This window comes from Phyllostomus discolor, chromosome 7 (genome assembly GCF_004126475.2).
Source record: "Phyllostomus discolor isolate MPI-MPIP mPhyDis1 chromosome 7, mPhyDis1.pri.v3, whole genome shotgun sequence".
NCBI classification, from domain to species: Eukaryota; Metazoa; Chordata; class Mammalia; order Chiroptera; family Phyllostomidae; genus Phyllostomus; species Phyllostomus discolor.
This window is the reverse complement of record NC_040909.2, coordinates 88,805,880-88,824,747: the sequence shown is the minus strand read 5'-3', so window position 1 is coordinate 88,824,747 and position 18,868 is coordinate 88,805,880. Positions and strand designations below refer to the sequence as shown.

At 39.5% G+C, this 18,868-nt stretch overlaps 1 protein-coding gene across 3 annotated transcripts in view; it reads right to left on the bottom strand.

Moving 5' to 3' along the window:
* Positions 1-1,971: 1,971 nt before the first annotated feature.
* The window catches only part of DECR1 (2,4-dienoyl-CoA reductase 1), a 35,287-nt gene continuing 18,390 nt past the window's right edge, over positions 1,972-18,868 (bottom strand). For 2 of the 3 annotated variants that reach the window (XM_036031105.1, XM_036031107.1), the window contains exons 2-9: positions 16,744-16,946; positions 14,136-14,193; positions 13,928-14,014; positions 12,693-12,840; positions 8,802-8,901; positions 2,712-2,859; positions 2,231-2,293; positions 1,972-2,131 (exon numbers count right to left, since the gene is read on the bottom strand). In XM_036031105.1, coding sequence (XP_035886998.1) covers positions 2,072-2,131; positions 2,231-2,293; positions 2,712-2,859; positions 8,802-8,901; positions 12,693-12,840; positions 13,928-14,014; positions 14,136-14,193; positions 16,744-16,946 — 867 coding nt within the window. In that variant the 3' untranslated portion in view covers positions 1,972-2,071. The remainder of the gene's footprint in view (positions 2,132-2,230; positions 2,294-2,711; positions 2,860-8,801; positions 8,902-12,692; positions 12,841-13,927; positions 14,015-14,135; positions 14,194-16,743; positions 16,947-18,868) is intronic. The other variant, XM_036031106.1, reaches the window with a different exon arrangement.

Below are 18,868 nucleotides of genomic sequence, written 5' to 3'. Positions count from 1 at the left end.
ATCAGAGTGTCAGCTGATTTCTCAAAAAAGACCTTACAGGCAAGAAGGGGCTGGAAAGAAATATTCCAAGTCATGAAAGACAAGGACCTATATCCCAGATTAGTCTATCCAGCAAAGCTTTCATTTAGAATGGAAGGGCACATAAAGTGCTTCTCAGATAAGGTCAAGTTAAAGGAGTTTGTCATCTCCAAGCTCTTACTATATGAAATGTTAAAGGGACTTATGTAAGAAAATATTTTTAAAAAAGCATGTATAGTAAAAGGACAGCAAACTCACAATTATTAACAACCACACCTAAAGCAAAACCAAAAGAAACTAAGCAAACAACTGGAACAGGAACAGAACCACAGAAATGGAGATCACATGGAGGGTTAGCAACAGGGGAGTGGGAGGAGGAGAGGGGGGAAAAGGTACAGAGAATAAGTAGCATAGATTGTAGGTAGGAAATAGACAGGGGGAGGGTAAGAATAGTATGAGAAATGTAGAAGCTGAAGAACTTATGACACATGAACATGAACTAAAGGCGGGGGAAGTGGGTGGGAGAGGGTGTACAGGGTGGAGGGGAGTGAAGGGGGGAAATGGGACAACTATAATAGTATAATCAATAAAATATATTTTAAAAAATAACAAAATTACCTACTTGTTTGATCTTTCCTACCAGACTGGAATCCGCAAACTGTATTTGTATTCTTAATAAAAACCTAGTGACACAGGAGCTCGGGGCACTCTCCACTACCGAGAATGGCCATTTTGTCCCTATTTCCCCACAGGACCTGGTTGTCTCTGTGTATGTTTTTCTTGTGTTTCAAGGAGCATCCGCAGCAGGAATGGATACTGCTGGCCGGTATCCTCCACAGATGAAAGCTGGAGTTAGTGTTAAAGGGATGGAGACTGGGCACCTGCATTGCAAGTGTGAGGAAAAAGGTGATATCCTAAAAGGCCAGGTCAAAGAAGGTACAGTGGGATGTCAAGCCTACTTCCTCCAACCCTAGAACACACCCACCTGGGTACACACCTAACTGCTAGTGCATGCAGTAAGGGTTTCACGTTAGCTTAGAGCATATACATTTCAACAAAGGAACTAGACTCCTTGATAGATCTGTTCAGAGGTGGCAGGATACAAGTTACTCCCCTCTTCTAGGAGGCTGGGCAGTGGGGGCAGTCAGTCTGCTGAGTATGCAATAAGTGATTCCTGTGAAATTAAAACAGATCTTTTAAAAATATAAGCTCAAAATTATAGCTACATAGACTTGAGACTGTGGCTTTCTTATTATTTGATTCCTAGGATGCCAAATATGAACTCAAATGAAATGATACACAAAATATTTTATAAGCTTTGTGCATCTTCTCTACAAAGAGAATCTATTTTTCTTTTGAATCTGAGGTGGAATTCGACCTCCTTGGTATCAACCTTCTCTGAACTCTGGAAACAAAATGAGTTACTTCCTCCTGCACACATTACTACTGGTGGTAATTTATCACAATGTATCATAAATAATTATTTACAGATCTGTCTGTCCTGATAGAGAGGGCAAAGGCTGTAGCTTAGTCATATTTGTTTTTAGTACCAAATAGAATTCCTGACTACAAATTAGGTCTTGGTAAGATTTGTTTGAATTAATACTGAGCTATTCAAAGAGAATAACTCACAAGTTCAGTGAAAAGAAACCATATAGGAAAGGCAGAGTCTATTAAATCCACCCTAGAACATTGACTTTCTTCCTTTTGGGCCTCATCACCATGGGCATGATTTAATATGTAGCTCAAATGCTACTTCCACCACTAAAAGTCTCCTCACTTTCTCAGGTCCCTTTCCTTGCACTTCCAGTACTTTTTACCTCTATCTAAGCCTTCACTTGCTTCTCCTTTTTTTATTTTAAAAATAATTTTAAAGGGATGAGATCTCATCTCATATATCTTTGAATATACAATGTCTACCTACCACTGGCCTGGCACACAGCACACACTCAATGAATGTCAGTTAATCATTTATTAGACTTGAAAATATTCAAAAGATCAGAGGCAGAGTTGTGTCATTTCCATGGCAACTAAAAATGAAGGCCAGAGCATCTTAGGAGCCTTTTGTCTTCCTGATTAGTCCTTCTATGGTGTCCCACTGCTCCTCGGTGACCTGAAACAAAAAGAAAGGTCATCTTAATGTAGTTCTTGCATGTTTTTAAAGCTTAGTATTCTGGCTTCTAATACTATATTATATTCACAAATGGATTACCTTCCTCAGGCTATTGAATTCCCCTGAAATAAATACTTCTTCTCCACCATCAAATCTAATAATCTGAAAATAAAAAATAAAAACTGAAACTGACTCCTTTTTAAAGTTTCTGAATCATTAGCCACTTTTCCACCCTCGGCACTTTCAATCACATCCCAGGTTTCAAAGGAAAAACTGATGATTAAGCCTAAATTGATTTATTTTCTTTAGAATCTTCTTTCCACCATCTCTACAATTTCAAATTATACCCAACCATAAAGATTATATTAAAGACACAGCTACCAAAGTCATTTTCATTTAATAAATTAATTTATCAATGAATTAATTCTACAGGCTAAACAATGTATATAAATATTGTTATTGAAAGCTAAATAAATATTTTAAATCATTTTTGAATTTAATATCATCAAGATTAATTCCAAATATGCCTCCCTCTCCCCCCACATCCACCTCCCCAAAGTGAAGAGAAAACAATGTTTACAGCCCCATTAATCCAAGAAGCATAATCGCTGCACAGAAAAGCAGCAAGATTAGCAAGTTCTTCCACAGTCCCCAGCCGACCACAGGGGATTCTGTTGACCATTTCTTTCTCAAATGCTCCAGTGGGGTCCAGGCGGCTAAAGGGCACCCTTAAAAATTAAGAAAATAGTTAGATTGCATTTTTAATGTAACCCCTTTTTGATTTAAGAAGAATTTGCATAAAATGGAATGTTACTATGGCAGCCTGCTCATACTTCAGGCTTTGTAAGCAGCAGAGAATTTTGCCAAATTCTCCCATATAACTTTAGTTCAAAACAGGTCATCTTATATAATATTGACCTAAAAATAATCACTAGAAAGTGTAACCTTTTTATCTTAGTTTCTTTATCTGTAAAATCAGGATACCTATGTCAGCTACCTCACACAATTGCTATAAGCATCAGATGAGATGAGAAAAAGTTATGACAGTACTCTGATATGCAAAAGCTTAGTGTGTGGGGGTTAAGGGGCCACTCTTGTTTGATTTAGCAAACACAGAAAATGACTCAAATAGGAAATATTTAAGGGGAAATTCTTTTCTTTTCCTTTCTCCTCAAGTAATAGGAAAGGAAGAAAACAGTTTCTGCTTCCCGTGATGGTGAGGAGCAGACCAGGGTGGGGTATGGATGGTGCCATGAAAGAACAAAAGGCCTGGACTTTGCTGTACTAGAGCCTAGAGGTGACAGCTGCCCTCAGTGACACAAACAACCCCTGATCCAGCTGTTGTGCCTGAGTTCCACTGTCACTCTAGGAGTTTTATACTTTGGTTTTCTTTAATCGCTTTTTAAACTATATGCTTGTTATTCATACCTCTACTACAAACATTGTCACAAATGTTTTTCTATGTTTCTCAGCACCTTTGCATGCAGTAGGCACTCAATAAATGTTAAATAAATAGTAAAATGCAGGGGATCCTTCCTAGATTGAGATCATACAATGAAGTTTCTTTTCAGAGAGTGCATTTTCCAGTACCTTTATTAGATTCTTTATTACCAAAGTGCCAAACAAGCTATTCAATGACATTTCACTCTTTCCATCCTTTAAACAGCTAAATAAACTAATACAACCATTTCTATTTTAATATTTAATACCCAGAACTATCTACAATCCAAATGCTCCTTAGTGTTATCTTTCAGTATGTTTCTACACCTGGAACAAGTTACCAAACTTCACTTTAGCCTTCAGATGACATCTGGACTGGGATTATAAATTCCTGCTTTACATAAAAACAAAAGTGTGAGACTGACATCATTTGGGATAAGGTAAGGGAGCAGAGCACCATCTGTAATGGTGATTGTGAGGATCTTGAGCTGCAGAACTGTCTGCAGGATTACTGATACAGGAGAAGTGCATGCTATCAGAAAGGCTTAATCAGATGGGAGTCACGTGCTTGAAACAGTGAGTATTAAAAGTGAACAGGCAAAGACAAGGATCTAAGAAATGCTACCTAGAGAGAGACTAGTCCTCTAGGATAAATTTCTATAGCACTTCTTAAGCTATAATATACATTTCTATTATTTTTAAAAGCATGTCATAGTCAGAATCTTTAAAACATAGTAAAAATTAAGAACTATAAGACAAAAATAGATCACTGAAGAAAATCAGAGAAAATGCCCAATAATGGCATAAAAGATCCCAGCAGATGAAGACACTGACAGTGACGGGATGGAGAGTCACAATGCTGAACCCCTGCCCCTCCTATTTCTTAGACTGGGTGATGCAAAACCCTTCTTACCACCAACACTCCAAACAGGCTTCCTGAAAGTCCTTCACTCACAGTCTGAATATATCCACTGACATTTCATTCCTTAACCACTCAAATTTGCTTGGTGATAACAAGCAAAAATATGACTTACTTTGGTTTTTATGGGCCCTGGTTGAATCACATTGAATCGCATTCCATATTTACCCCATTCAGCAGCCAAGACCTAAACATTAAACCACACAAAATTTAGACTGTATGTTAAAAATAATAGTAACCACGCCAGAGACTATTACCCCAGCTAACAAATACTATTATTATCATCTCCATGTTACAGACAAGAAAGCTAAGGCACAAAGAAAGGTTCAATCATAAATCACTATGACTAGTGAGTCATCTCAGTGGCCTTGCTTCAGAGTCATGACCTCAGTCACTGTTGCACTGTCACTTACATTGTTATGTCCATAATAACTCTGCTATTCAGATTTTAGAACCAACAATCAACAATCATCAATCATCTCTTGAACAGGTATCAACACTGGGCATGAAACCATGAGAGAAGCATGGCCCCCTCATGTTCTGAAGTCAGTCCTGTATTTTCAGGTGCAGGTGTAATCATGACAGTACATTGGATTATGTTTCCAATTTCACAAGTACTTCGATTAAGTAAAGGATGGGCTACAACGATGTAAAATATTGACCAAGTACATGATTAACTAGGTTTTAATACCATTGTTGGACTGCACTCAAAAGGAAACAGGAATCTAATCAAATCTTGCTAAGTGCCCTGAAACAAATATAACACCAATACAAACACGGAACCTGAAAACCACCTGTGTGAAAAGCCTACTGGACAGAAAGGTCTTTATTATTTAACTTATTGTAGGACTATATTCATGTATATACACTTAATCTAGTTTCAAAAACTGGCTTATGGTAACTTACAAGAATATATATATATATTCTTGTAAGTTGGGGGCTGTTGCATTATATATATATATTATATATATATAATGCAAATAAGGGAGATAAGGTTATTTGAAAGTAAGAAAGAAAAAGGACCAACAATAAGGAATATAAAGGAGCAAGGGATAGAGCTAGTGCCTAAACATATTGTGAGAGTCCACATAATCAACAACAGGAAGGTTACAAGTTTGTGTTGCTCTTTCCATGATGCTACAAAGAAAGGTGAGTCCAGTCAGTTACATGATGAACAGTGCCCATAAGAAAAAAAAACAACAAGCCAATTTCTCAGGGAAAGCATGCTGTTTCTGATAAATTATTTCTTAAAAAGCATTTCTTCCAAGAACATGTAAAAGGAAAATTGTGTAATAAAATACTGTCTTTAAGATAACGTCCCCTTGCAATAGATATAAGGGGATATGTTTTATGAAACTGTAACATACTCATTCATATATCCTAACAGCAGCCCTTCAACGGCCAGTTCTAGAAGGAGGGGGTACATGTGCCAAACAGTCTTGTCTGACTTAATCCTCAGAAGCACTTAGAGCAATGGGTGAACTGCATGTCTTTCAGGCAAATCATACATAAAAGTTGATTTTCTGCATGGTGTTCTCACAGATTTCATGACCGTGCGTTCCCTGGGTGAGCCCCCCATACCTACTCCAAACTGCTGGGGATGTAGTATCTTCATTCTCAGCAGAATTCCTGTGAATTCTGTTCCAGAAGTCTGTAGCATCCTGTGAAATGCTAAGCTATGCAGTAAGGAAACTGTCTAGAGGAGAGGTATCCTTTCTGGTCATAAGTACCCAGGTAAGTCCACCCAGTGTTGGCTCTTGACAATGAGCTGCATCTGAGGAATTGTTGTGACATGATGGAACCCACCAAGTCTGCTCGCTCTGCATGTCAGGGTGCCAATAAGCATAACATGTTCAACATATGTCACCATTACTGTTGTTCAACCCATAGATGTCCTGTCAGGAGTGCAGTCCCTCTTTCTTGACTGTATGATGAACCAGTTTCTATCCTGAGAAGTAAGTAACGTGTGTCAGGGCTGTTTAAAGGAAGAAGTGCCTAAGTCTACCGGATGACCAGAAGGCTTCCCTGAGGAGGTAACACTTGAGCAGACACTTGAGAGGATCAGAAATTTGCATGAGGCCAGGGAGAAGGACAGGATGGGAGATAACAGAAGGTAGGTTGGAGAAGAGGATAGCCAGGCATTGGGCCAGTAGAAGTAAAGGACAAAGGACAGACAGCATGCAAGATTGGGGGCCTGCCAGGCCTATCCAGGATGACTGTGTAGCACAAGTAGGAGAAGAGGGCTGCTAGGGACTTTGCTGCAGAGAGAGGCACACATTTGCTGAGCACCCATTATGGAAATCACTATGCAGTGATACAAAAAAAGCTGCCCAGAATCAAGGTCCTGAAAGGACAACAATTGAACCTCAAACAAGATTGAAAGATCCAAACAAAACAAGTGTGATACTGTACAGTGCTGAAGTAGTTAAGTTCCAATCCCTTATTTCCAATACCATCTGACTTTAAAAAAGGTAATTATCTCTATTCAAAGATTCAATTTCTGACTAAATTAATCTTCTCTTTATCTGAAACAAATGTGTATGACATTTAAATGTTAAAAAGTACATTGAGACTATAGGAAAAAAGAGAAATCATGCAGCTCTACAAAGCACTGAGCCCAGCTGTGTTCCAGATCCCACAATAATGAGTTGCAAAAGTAAGCACTGAGCCTTCTATGTTCTGGATCTTGCTGTAGTGGGTGTGCAATGGTAACCCTGAGCCTGGCTCTGTTCTAAATCCCACTGTAATGAGTGTGAACAGATGACACTGAGTCCTGCTGTGTCCTGGATCTCACCACAATGAGTGTGAAAAAAATGACACTGAGGCCCACTGTGTTCTGGACCCTGCTGCAATGAGAGTACCAAGGTGACACAGAATCTGACTGTGTTCCAGATCCCACTATGATAAGTATGCAAAGGTGCACTGAGCCTGGCTGTGTCCAGATCCTGCTGTGATTAGTGTGCAAAGGTGACCCTGAACCTGTGTTACAGAGCCCAATGTGATGAGTGTGTGAAGGTGGCACTGAGCCCAGCTGTGTTTCCAGATCCCACCACAAGGTGTGTGCCAAGGTAGATGACCAAACATGGCTGTGGGAAGCCAGCACTCTAATGACATATGCAAATATCCCTGATGCCCCTCTCTGTGCCCCCACTGGTTTGGCCCATGGCCTGCATCTCAGAATCAACAACACTGGATGGCATTTATTTCTTAGAGTGTTAGTCTTCCCACTAGCTTGAAATAGTTCTCAGGATACACACAATAGAAAACAATTAATTCTGTTCCAGGGAAATGAGAGAAAACATCCCAGAGGGAGTGATACAATGCAAAATATCACAGCAAATTCCAACAGGAGCAGAACCAAGCACAGAAGTGTGACACTATGTGGTGTGTTTAAGTAGGTATGGAGCAGGTGAAGGGAAACGAGAGCCCAGGATGACTGTGATGTGAGAACATAGGCTCAGATGAGGATGCAGCTGGTTCTGCCCTCATCGCCATCATATCCTCAGAGCCCAGCACAGTGCCTGGCACACAGTAAGCATTTATCTAGTAAATCAACAAATAAAGAGGGCCAGGGACAAGTTTGTTGAGAATACCATATTGATTTTTGGCTTTAATTCCAAAGAGTAATGGGAAAATGATATAAGGTTTTAGCAAGGGAGTACATAAGCAGACACATATTTTTAGAAGATGACTCTGGTGGAAAAATGTAAATAAAACAGAAAAAGGGAGGAGTTTGGTCACAGAGAAATATATTAGAGTTACAGTGAGCCAGATAAACACCAGCAAAAACCTGTATCTCAACAAAGACAGTGTAAAAGGTTGGTGGTGAAGACTCAGAAAGCACTTGTGCTGCTAAGAAATGACCACAGAACCTGGCACATGGTCACTGGTCTGTGTTAGCCCTGTTAATCTCACAACAAAAGGGTGAAGGTGTGTTTCAGGGGCAGGGAGGGTACCAGGGAAGGTACATTGGGAGCAAGAAGGCTGTAGTCCTGTGCTAATACAGTAGCCACTAGACACACAAGCTTTATAATTTTAATTTTAAGGTAATTAAAGTTAAATAAAGTTCAGTTTATTAGTCACAGTAGCCACAGTTCACACATGGCTCTTGGGTAATGCAGAAGTACTGAGGAGTTTCATTAGACAGTGCTGCTGTGGACAGCAGATAATAGGATGTCTGTCTCCTGGTAGATCCAAATTAATCTCTATTTTGCTTTTCTCCAGGTGGAGACCACAGCAGGAATTTAGTCCCACATGCTACAGAAGGGCAGTATTTATCATTCACTACAGGAGTAACATATGTGTACTCACTTGTTAAGGGCTTCCACTCCAGCTTTGGCAGAAGCACTGGGCACCACAAAGCCTGACCCAGTCCCAGCATAGATGGTGGTGATAGCAAGAAATGCTGCTCCTGAAATTTTACAAGGACATAGAATTAACATTATACCTAAACCTGATATCACCCTTTGTTAGCAACTGCCCTGCCTGGTTTCAGAAACTATAACCCCCCCATAGCTAAGGCTCAGTGAGAGACCTTGGGACCATGAGCCACTAAAGGAGACAAAGCTTACCTCCCTTGCAGGGGCGTTGCCTCTGCCCTCTTTACTTCACCCTGCCTGGCCCCCAGTGCATGACTGGTTAGCCAATGATGGGTAAGATTCCTCAAGGAAGGGATGACCTAAGACAGGTATGGTCATGAAGGGACCCTCATGGAAGGACTTGGGGGGCTATAGCAAAAGGGGTATTAGACCCCCACCCCTCAGCTTTGACACAGCCTGAGTCCTCATTTTGTCTGTGAGAAGTCTCCTAATCTCTTGGCTGCCTTACTTCTCCTGCCTGACTTAAGCCTGAAACAATGATAGAGGGTGGTGCAGCCTTGTGCTGAAAAGGGTGGATTCCTCCAGGGTGATCAAGCCTAAGAAAGAATGCATAAAATCCTATGAAACCTGCTTTGCTAAGAATGCCCTCAATTTTCTGACAAAGGTCCAAGCATGAAATGAGTTTATTTCCCAAAGTTTTATAGCCCTTTAGCTAACAGACCCTGACTCAGAATAAGCCCTCATAGTTTTTTTGTATGTTATCTATTGTTTGATCCTTACTGCCTGACAATGATTGATGAGCTTTAACTTGTATTTCTGTGCAAATTGAATCCAATAAAAGCCCATTGAGGAAAAGGCTCTTGACCCTTCTCCTTTGAGAGATCCACCACCTTTCCTCCCCAAGAAGATCACATTTTCATAGACTTATTCTCATCTGAGGTAAACAGAGCCCTGCCACAGCTCTTAGCAGTATCTTTTTGGATATATCTCCTTGGGCAAGAGAAACAAAAGCAAAAATAAACAAATGGGACTATATCAAACTAAAAATCTTCTGTACAGCAAAGAAAACCATCAACAAAACAAAAACAACATACTGAATGGGAGAACATATTCACAAGTGATATATCCAAAATGGAGTTAATATTTAAAATATATAAAGAACTCATAACTTAATATCAACCCCCCCAAAAAATCCAATTTAAAAATGGGCAGAAAACCTGCATAGACATTTGTCCAAAGAGGACATACAGATGGCCAATAGACACATGAAAAGATGCTCAACATCACTATCATCCTGGGAAATGAAAAATTAAAACCATAATGAGATACTATCTCACACCTGTCGAATGGCTATCATCAATAAACAATGAACAACAAGTATATGGAAAGAAGGAAATCCCGTGCACCGTTGGTGGGAAAGCAGACTGGTGCCAAGCCACTATACAGACAACGATATGGTAGGTTCACAAAAATTAAAATAGATTACCATATGAGTCAGAACTTCCACTTCTGGGAATATATCTGAAGAAAACAAAACACTATATTTGAAAAGATACATGCACCCCATATGCACTCCTATGTTCACTGTAGCATTATTTTCTAATAGTCAAGATATGGAAGCAACCTATGTTAATAGACAATTGGATAAAGAAAATGTGGTGTATACACACACACACACACACACACAGGAATATTAGTCAGCAATAAAAAAAGAATAAAATCTTACAACAACCTAGACAGAGCAGAGATTTTCAATCTTTTAATCTCATGGCACATATAACTAATTACTAAATTCTGCAGCACGCCTAAAAAATATATTTTTAGCTGATCTGATAAAAATTGGGTTGTAACTTTGATTCATTTCTACTGGACAGGTATTATTGTGTTGGCTGTTGTCAATTTTTAAAATTTAACAGTCTAAGGGAAAAGAGGTCATTGCCCCTTGATGAAAAGGTCAGGTATTGCATGTTTTAAAAATTCCTGTGGTACATTGGTTGAAAATTGCTGGACTTAGAGCATATTACACTAAGTGAAACAAGTCCAACAGAAAAAGACAAATACCATATAATTTCACATATACATGGAATCTAAACAACAAACAAACAAAACTGAAACAGACTCATAGAGAACAGACTAAGGGTTGCCAGAGGGGAGGGGGGGTTTGAGAGACTTGGTACTAAAGGTGAAGGGATTGAGAAGTGTAGATTTGTAGTCACAAAACAGTCACAGGGATGTAAAGTACCAGCATAGGGAATATAGTCAATAACACTGAAATAACTATGTATGGTGCCAGGTGGGTACTAGACTTATTGGAGTGATTATTTGGAAGGTATACCTTTTGTCTCTAGTGATTTATGGATTAATGGAAAATTCAATATGTATCCTGTCCATGACTTTTGTAATTAAACTTTTAGTCTTCCTTATTTCAAGTTGTATCAGTTCTTTAATAAGATTAGCTATTCTTTCCACACTATTTATTAATAATTTAGACATGTAAATCTTGATATCCTAGTAATGAATGGATCTCAGCAGGATATTTTCAATATCCTTCCCAAAAAGAATCAGGCATGTACTTGTTAACGTTTTGTGGCTAATGTCTTTAGAAGTTTCCAAAATTCTGTTTGTTAAGTATTGTTAACTTTGCATCAGTGCTCCTTAGAAACATAATTTCACTATATCCCTAATGCTGGTTTCTCTGCTCCTGCTCAGGCCACAGATCTTCAATCCTTTGTAACTGGCTCAGCTCAAGTATACATCATCACCAAGTCCTGCCCCAGCCAGTGTGCATCTGTCCTTCAGGTGCTGGTGCTCTTACCTTGCTATGTCACCTGCCTGCCTTCCTAGATGCCAGACCCCACCTCACATGCGTCTGATCACAGGTCACCACAGCCTGCAGCTTCTGGCATACTTTAGACATCACCCACACCAAGTTTCTGGGCTATTGCTCTGGTCTGGAACATACACCATGAATTGAAATCCACGGGCCAGTGGAACCAAGCCTTAAATGCTGTTCAGGTCACAGCACTGATAGTCGACAGGAATCTTGGAAAGTAAAAACTGGTTTTCATCTTTTGAAAAATCTAGCAAATATATTTTTAATGACACACATAGAATTTTAATCCAATGTGAGGAATAAAAATAGATCCAAGTCTGTGTTAAAATGAAAGACAATAATGAGAGAAGAAAGAAGAGTCAGAAAAAAAGCAGGGTCATAGGGATGGGCCCAGGAAAGAATAAGAGAAACAGTGAGACAAGAAAGACAGTGATGAGACACAGAGATGGAGAGAGAACTGAGAACCAGAGAAGAGGTGGCAGAGAGAGAGATGAGTGAGATGTGGAGAAAGTCAGATGGAGGGAGAAGAGATACAGAGACCAAGGTCCTAGGGCAGAAGGGACACAGAGGGGTGAGCCCAGCTTCTCTCTCCTTTCTGTCACCCACCCCTCCTGAAAAATCAAAATCAAAAACAAAAAACCACTCAAACCTCAGCCTAGGTCAGATTCCCTTTGTGTGGTGGGAATAAGTGGTCTGGGTTTGAACTTCAGTGAGAGCCTGGATAAAAGGGCAGGAGTTCTCAGCACCCACACAAAGCTGGTGCCTGATTAGTGCCTTCTGTCTGTCCTGACACTCCCAAGCTGTTCTGAGAACTAACCATGCTGCCCAGAGGAGGGAGGCTGGCTAGCCCCAGGCTTCCTTGAGCTCTTCAAAACAGTGATCACAGCTCATCACAGCACATGGTAATGACTGAAGGATCTTTCCTCTCTATGAGACTATGATTGTCCGAGTGCGGATGCTGCCCCACTGACTTCTGTCAGGGCCCTAGGGCTGCGCACAGAACCTGCACACAATGGGGTCCAGAGAACAGGGAAAAACACACAGTCTTACCCTTCTGTGCTCTAATTAGTTGCTTCCCAATTTCCAGGGTCACAAAGGCCGTGCCATTCAGAACTATGTCAGTAATGGTCTTCCATGCATTAGGGGACAGTCTTTCAGTGGGAGAAATGAAATTGCCTGCTGCGTTGTTTATCACAATCTAATAGAAGAATATATCGAGTTAGAAAAACTTTTAGATGAGGAAGAACACTCTTCCTCAAGGGCTTCAATTTCTAAAACTTATTAACTCAAATAACACAATAAAACCTACAGTCTGCTATGAATCACCACGAGATTTGAGCCTGTGAATATCTCCTGTTATTTTACCAAATTTCAGAATGCTAATTCTTTGTCAAAATCAAGGTAGAGTTTATTATTAAGAATATAAATACAGATGAAACAACTAACATGTACCTATACATTATTTCAAGGAAGCTCAATTAAACTGCCTTTAATTTTAGCATAAGTCACCCAATGAAACTCGGCTGATGACCTGTTTTGTTCACTATCAGTAAAGATCCCGCTTAGCTCCACAGCAGAGTTGATACTATTGTTGTCTGGATATATCTTTAACAAAAAAAGAGCTTTCTTTGAAATTACTGGAGGAAATGGCTTCCTCCCAATATGTGAACCTAACAACAGCACTATGTCCATGCATATGGCAGGTCTTAAAAGGAGAAATCTGGACTTTCTTGTAGGTTCCTGGTTTGTTATTCTCACCTACAGAGGTGGTCAAGGTATTAGGAAAGGCTAAGAGGATGAATCCTTTAAGTTAGATACTGGGCTTTTAGATGACTATTGTTCTTAGTTCACAATCTTATTAAATAAAGTGAAATCCAGCTATTTTCTGCAGGATTGTAAATGCATTTTTTAAGTATTCCTGAAAGGCCACGGAGCAGCTGTCTGTTCTTTTTTTTTTTAAAGATTTTGTTTATTTATTTTTAGAGAGGGAAGGGAAGGAGATAGAGAGAGAGAGAGAGAGAGAAACATCAATGTGCGGTTGCTGGGGGTCATGGCCTGCAACCCAGGCATGTACCCTGGCTGGGAATCGAACCTGGGACACTCTGGTTCCCAGCCCGCGCTCAGTCCACTGAGCTATGCCAGCCAGGGCTGCAGCTGTCTGTTCTAATCTGGCTCCTGCTTTAAGCAGAGCTGACTTCTTGATGGAATAAGACAGGTGCTTCACACAGCATCACAATGATCTCAACTGGCAATGCCAGCACCAGGGCCTCATCACCACTACTCACGTCAGGGTGGCCTGCCAGTCTGATCAATTCTGACACCGTGTTTTGTACCATATCAGGATCCCGCACATCACACTGAATTGCATGAACCTGCAAAGTAACAAAGACAAAGCAACCCTACATTTTTCAGACTTCTGAAAACAAAACCGTGACTACTACTTACTTATGTTATATCTCCTAAATTTAAATTAAATAACTGTTTTTAATGTACCTTATTTCCAGTTTGAGAAGAAATTTGTTCTGCAGTGGCTTTCAAAACATCAAACTTTCTATAAATAAACACATGGTATTTTTGCATGAGTTCTGAGATGATGTTATATATTTTCTCTTTTTAATTCTCTTTTTAATTCCATAAATTAAAAAAATAAAAAGAATCTATAGCTGGAAGAAATGCATTTTTGAGAAAATACAAAAGCTACAAATAAATCAGTTTGAATGAATGTATTTTTTAAAAGTTTGATTCAAACAATTTTAATTAAATTAATGTATTGAATTATTTACATTTAAATCATTTATTTTATATCTACTCATAGATTCAATTCTTTTTCCTAAATTACAATAATTTATATCTGTCCCCAAGCCTGCCCTAGAAAGAAAACACATTCATGGTATAATGTAAGCTTATATTATACTATATAAAAATCTATGCTGTGCATAAAATCTATGGTAATAGATATTAGACGAAATTTATGTATATAAATGCATTATGGGGTCTGTCCAGAAAGTATCCAGTAGTGCAATATGAAAAATAGAGACATTTATTGAAGAAGATACAAGATACAAGAAACATTGCATATAGGACAATGTCACCTCAGTCCTCTTTCAAGTAGACACCTTGAGCCCTCACGGAGTTCTCCCAGTGTCTCTTCCACTGTTCAAAATACTCTGCAAAATCTTTTTTTGATTTTTGGAATTGCCATCAGCTTTCCCATCATATTTCCCTGAATCTCATTGACAGTTAGAAATCTCTTCCCTTTCAAAGGTGATTTTAGATTTGGGAAAAACCAGAAGTCACAGGGCACCAAATCTGGGCTGGGGGTGGGGGATTGAGTCACCTGGGTGATGTGATGTTTTGCAAAAAAACTCTGCCCACAATGTTATGTATGAGCAGGTGCATCATCATGATGAAGCAGCCAATCACCAGTTGCCCATAGCTGTGGCTGTCTTCATCATATTGCATCTCTCAGCTGATGAAGAACATAGAGGTGGCACTCTTTATTAATTGTTTGGCTTGGAGGGGTACACTTGTGATGGACTACACCTTCCCAATCAAAAACCAGTTAACATGGTCTTAATCTTGCTGCAACTTTGCCACACCTTCTTCAGGTGTAGAGAACCAGGCAACTTTCATCAGAACAACTGGGCTGTTGTTTCCAGATCATAGCCATATACCTATGATTCATCGCCAGTTATGACGTTCTTGAGGAAATCTGGTTCATTGGTAGCAGCTTGAATCAAGTCATTAGCAATTGCAGCACAAGTACCTTTTGCTCTGGTAGCAAAAGCTGCTGAAGGAATTTTAACATAACACGTTTCACCCCAAGGTCCTGCATCAAAATCTCAGACACAGTAGTTTTTGTAATCCCCAGATCAGCTTCTGGTTCCTGCACTTTCAGTTGCTGATCTTTGGTTGCAGCCTGTACACGTTCAATATTCTCAGGTGTTCTGCTTGTTGCAGTCCTTCCAGAACCTGGATCACTTTCAACAGATTCTCAACCATCTTTGAAGCATTTGTGCCACACTTTTATTTGCACTACATTCATTCCATAGTCCCCAAAAGGTTTCTGAATTATCTGAGTAGTTTCTGCAGAAAAACATTCAAGCTTAATGCAAAATTCGATGCAGACTCATTGTTCTAATTGCTCAGTCATTTTGAATGCACTGGCCATACTGTACACATAACTTCAATGATGTCAACCACCCCCACTGACAAATAGAATGAAGTCATCATTGTTCACACATGGGCACTCTAGTCTACTCTACATGGCTGCCAGGTTACAGGGATGTCACACAAACCATTCTCATTATATTAACAATGGCTGGACTTTTTCTGGACATACCTCAGTGCATATGGATTCAGAACCTTAAATTCTTTAAAGAATCATAAAAAGTAAACCATGAGTATAAATTATGTAATGTTACAAAAATATTTTAACATTTGAAAATATTACAGTATAAAAATAAAAAAATGTTCTGGCCAATTTGCACTAAAGGAAATAAAGAACATTTCTTTGGCTCCTTGTAAACTACATAGTGACTGTCAATCAGATCACTACTTACCGACTTAAAATGTTTACACTATTCAAAATAGAAGGGGTAGATTTTTGACCAGTCCCTGGTGCTCTAGACTTACAGTTATAGGGACCAGGATTTGCCTCAGTAAGAATTCCTTCCCTATGGTCTCACCCTTCCTATACAACCATAGATGTTTCAAAATATCTATCCATCTTATAGAAAATGGAAGGATTATATCCATTGTCCTTATACACAGCCATCAACTGAATAGTTATAATCACTACCACTGAAAACAAAACAGCCTCAATGTAGTACTTTTTAACTTCATTTCCATGTACAGAAAAAAAAATTCTGTCACTGTGTTTAGGAAATGTACTCATTAACCATTCCATAATCAATCATTATTTCTATTATCACAAGTTATAATGGGTTTTCCGAAGGAGATTTACTTAAATAATCCAAAGGATATTCATAGAAGATTAAGATGCAAGTTAAACAACTCTGCTTGGCAATGTGTTTTCAATCTTGAGACACAGAACCATCTTCTAACAGGCTCTCTCCAGGCAACTTGTCAAGGGACTCACCGGCTGGCTATCACACAGTGCGCACCAAGGCTGGACAGGAGACTGGTCATTCCTCTTCCAAGGCCAGTGCCTCCCCCAGTAATGAAAGCCACTTTCCCCTGAAAACTGTTAGGTGGTAGCATCACTTTTTGAACAGATGGAAAGAATTTAGACTGGAAAGTGTTACTGTTTTGATATAATATTTTTGTTCCATAACTGAAAAACTAAAAGAGAAAAAAATGAATTGAAATTTCCACATGTGCATTTCCACAAGAGATGAATTTAAAAAAAAACTTATTCTTTAATATTATTTAAATTCTTGGATTAACACAAATTCCTGTAAACATACTGGTATTGTATTTAATCAATTATTACATTTTTTATTGGAATGTTAAGTGAGATAGTGGAATGTCTAAAAGCCTGGGCTTTGAAGCAAGGTGACATAGAACAGAATTTTTTGTCCAGTCATATAACCTTCAGCAAGTTATTTAACTTCTTTGTGCTTCAGCTTCTATAAATGGAGACAATAACAGAACCTTCCCCACAGAACACTGTGAGGAATTCATGAGTTGATATAAATAAAATACCTACAACACTGTTTAGCACATACTGAGCACTGCATAAATGCTAGCATTATTTGCAGATGTTTTACTGAAATTTAATTTTAAAAAAGTAACATAAAACATATTTGTCTTTTAACAAAAATATGTTGGATGAAAATGACATACTGCCATTAAACCACTGAAGATCATAAAAACTTATGTATAAGATTTATTAAGTCAAATGTCTTTTTCCATGTTGCCTTCTGGATGATAAACTTAGATAAATTATTTCTGTTATATTTAAAGTGGGGTAGGGGGAATCAAACCATTTTGAACAAAAAAATATTTGCATTGCCCTGTCTTATATTTTACAGCTCACACTCTCACATTACTTGTGAAAACCACTGCCATTCTCTCATATTTGATTATAAAAGCAAACTTTAAATGTTGAGCACAATAACGATCAATAAAGAGCCAGCACTCATTAAGTGGTTACCATGGGTCAGGATTAGATATCCACCTAAATATTCCCCACTCCATGAAGTAGGCATTATTTTTATCCATCGTACAGGAAGGACCCAGAAAGTTAAACAAATTGTCAGGGTTGCAGAACCAAGATTCCAATGTGGGCTATATCCAATTGCCTTATATGCCTCCCTTGTCCACTCCTTGAGCTCCTATTGCATTCAATAATCACATCAAAGGCATGTGATATCTCTTGCTTGAGTCTTCTTGCAAGCCAAGTGGGCCACCACTGTCGATCCAGGATATCTAAAAATTTACTCTAAGAAAACTATTAGAAACTAGTCATTGGTTTAGAATAAGGCTGTTATCAACAGGAAACTGCACAAGAAGATGCTTATGATATTGTAACGGGGTGCATCAAAGCAAAGATCCCTGGAAAGCAAGGAACCCCAACTCAGGCAGGGGAACCCCAAATCTGGTGTGAGACTGCTTCCCTTCTTGCCAGGAAAGGGAGGGGTGGGGAGAGCTGCAGAGGCTGCAGATTAAAAGCCCCATGCCTTTTCCAAGGCAGAGAAGCAGAAGGCACAGCCTTTAAGGTACATTGCATAACAAAGGCAGCCATCAACTGTAAAGGAATTAGCCTACTAACTCTGACAACCAGGCAGTTCACACCTTCCCAACAGGGAGGGGCTGTCAGAGAAGAGTCCCAGCTAGCAGCTTTGTAGGAGGAGCAAAGGCAAATATGGCTAACATTGGCCCTCATTGGCTAGAAAGGTGGGCACTTCCCCTGGGGAGTCCAGGGGATTCCAGGATAGAGGACTTTTCAAAGAGGAGATGGGGAGAAGCTCACTCTCTGGGCTTGCTCTTGGCTCTTGGCCATTGGCTATCTTGCTTTGGCTCTTGGTGCAGGCTGTTGGCTCTTGGCTTGTGGCACTTTGGCTTGGAATTTTTGGTCACAGGCGTGCTTGGGCACTCTGGGTCTTGGCCCTTGCTTTGGGCACAGATGGGAAAACTTGTGAGACCTGGCAGATGCCATGCCCACCAGGGGATTAGTCTCCATAAGGTTGGAAGCCCACTCCTGGACTCCTGGAGGCAGGGTCCCACACTGGGAGGCATGCCTTGCTGGGCTCCAGCCTCTG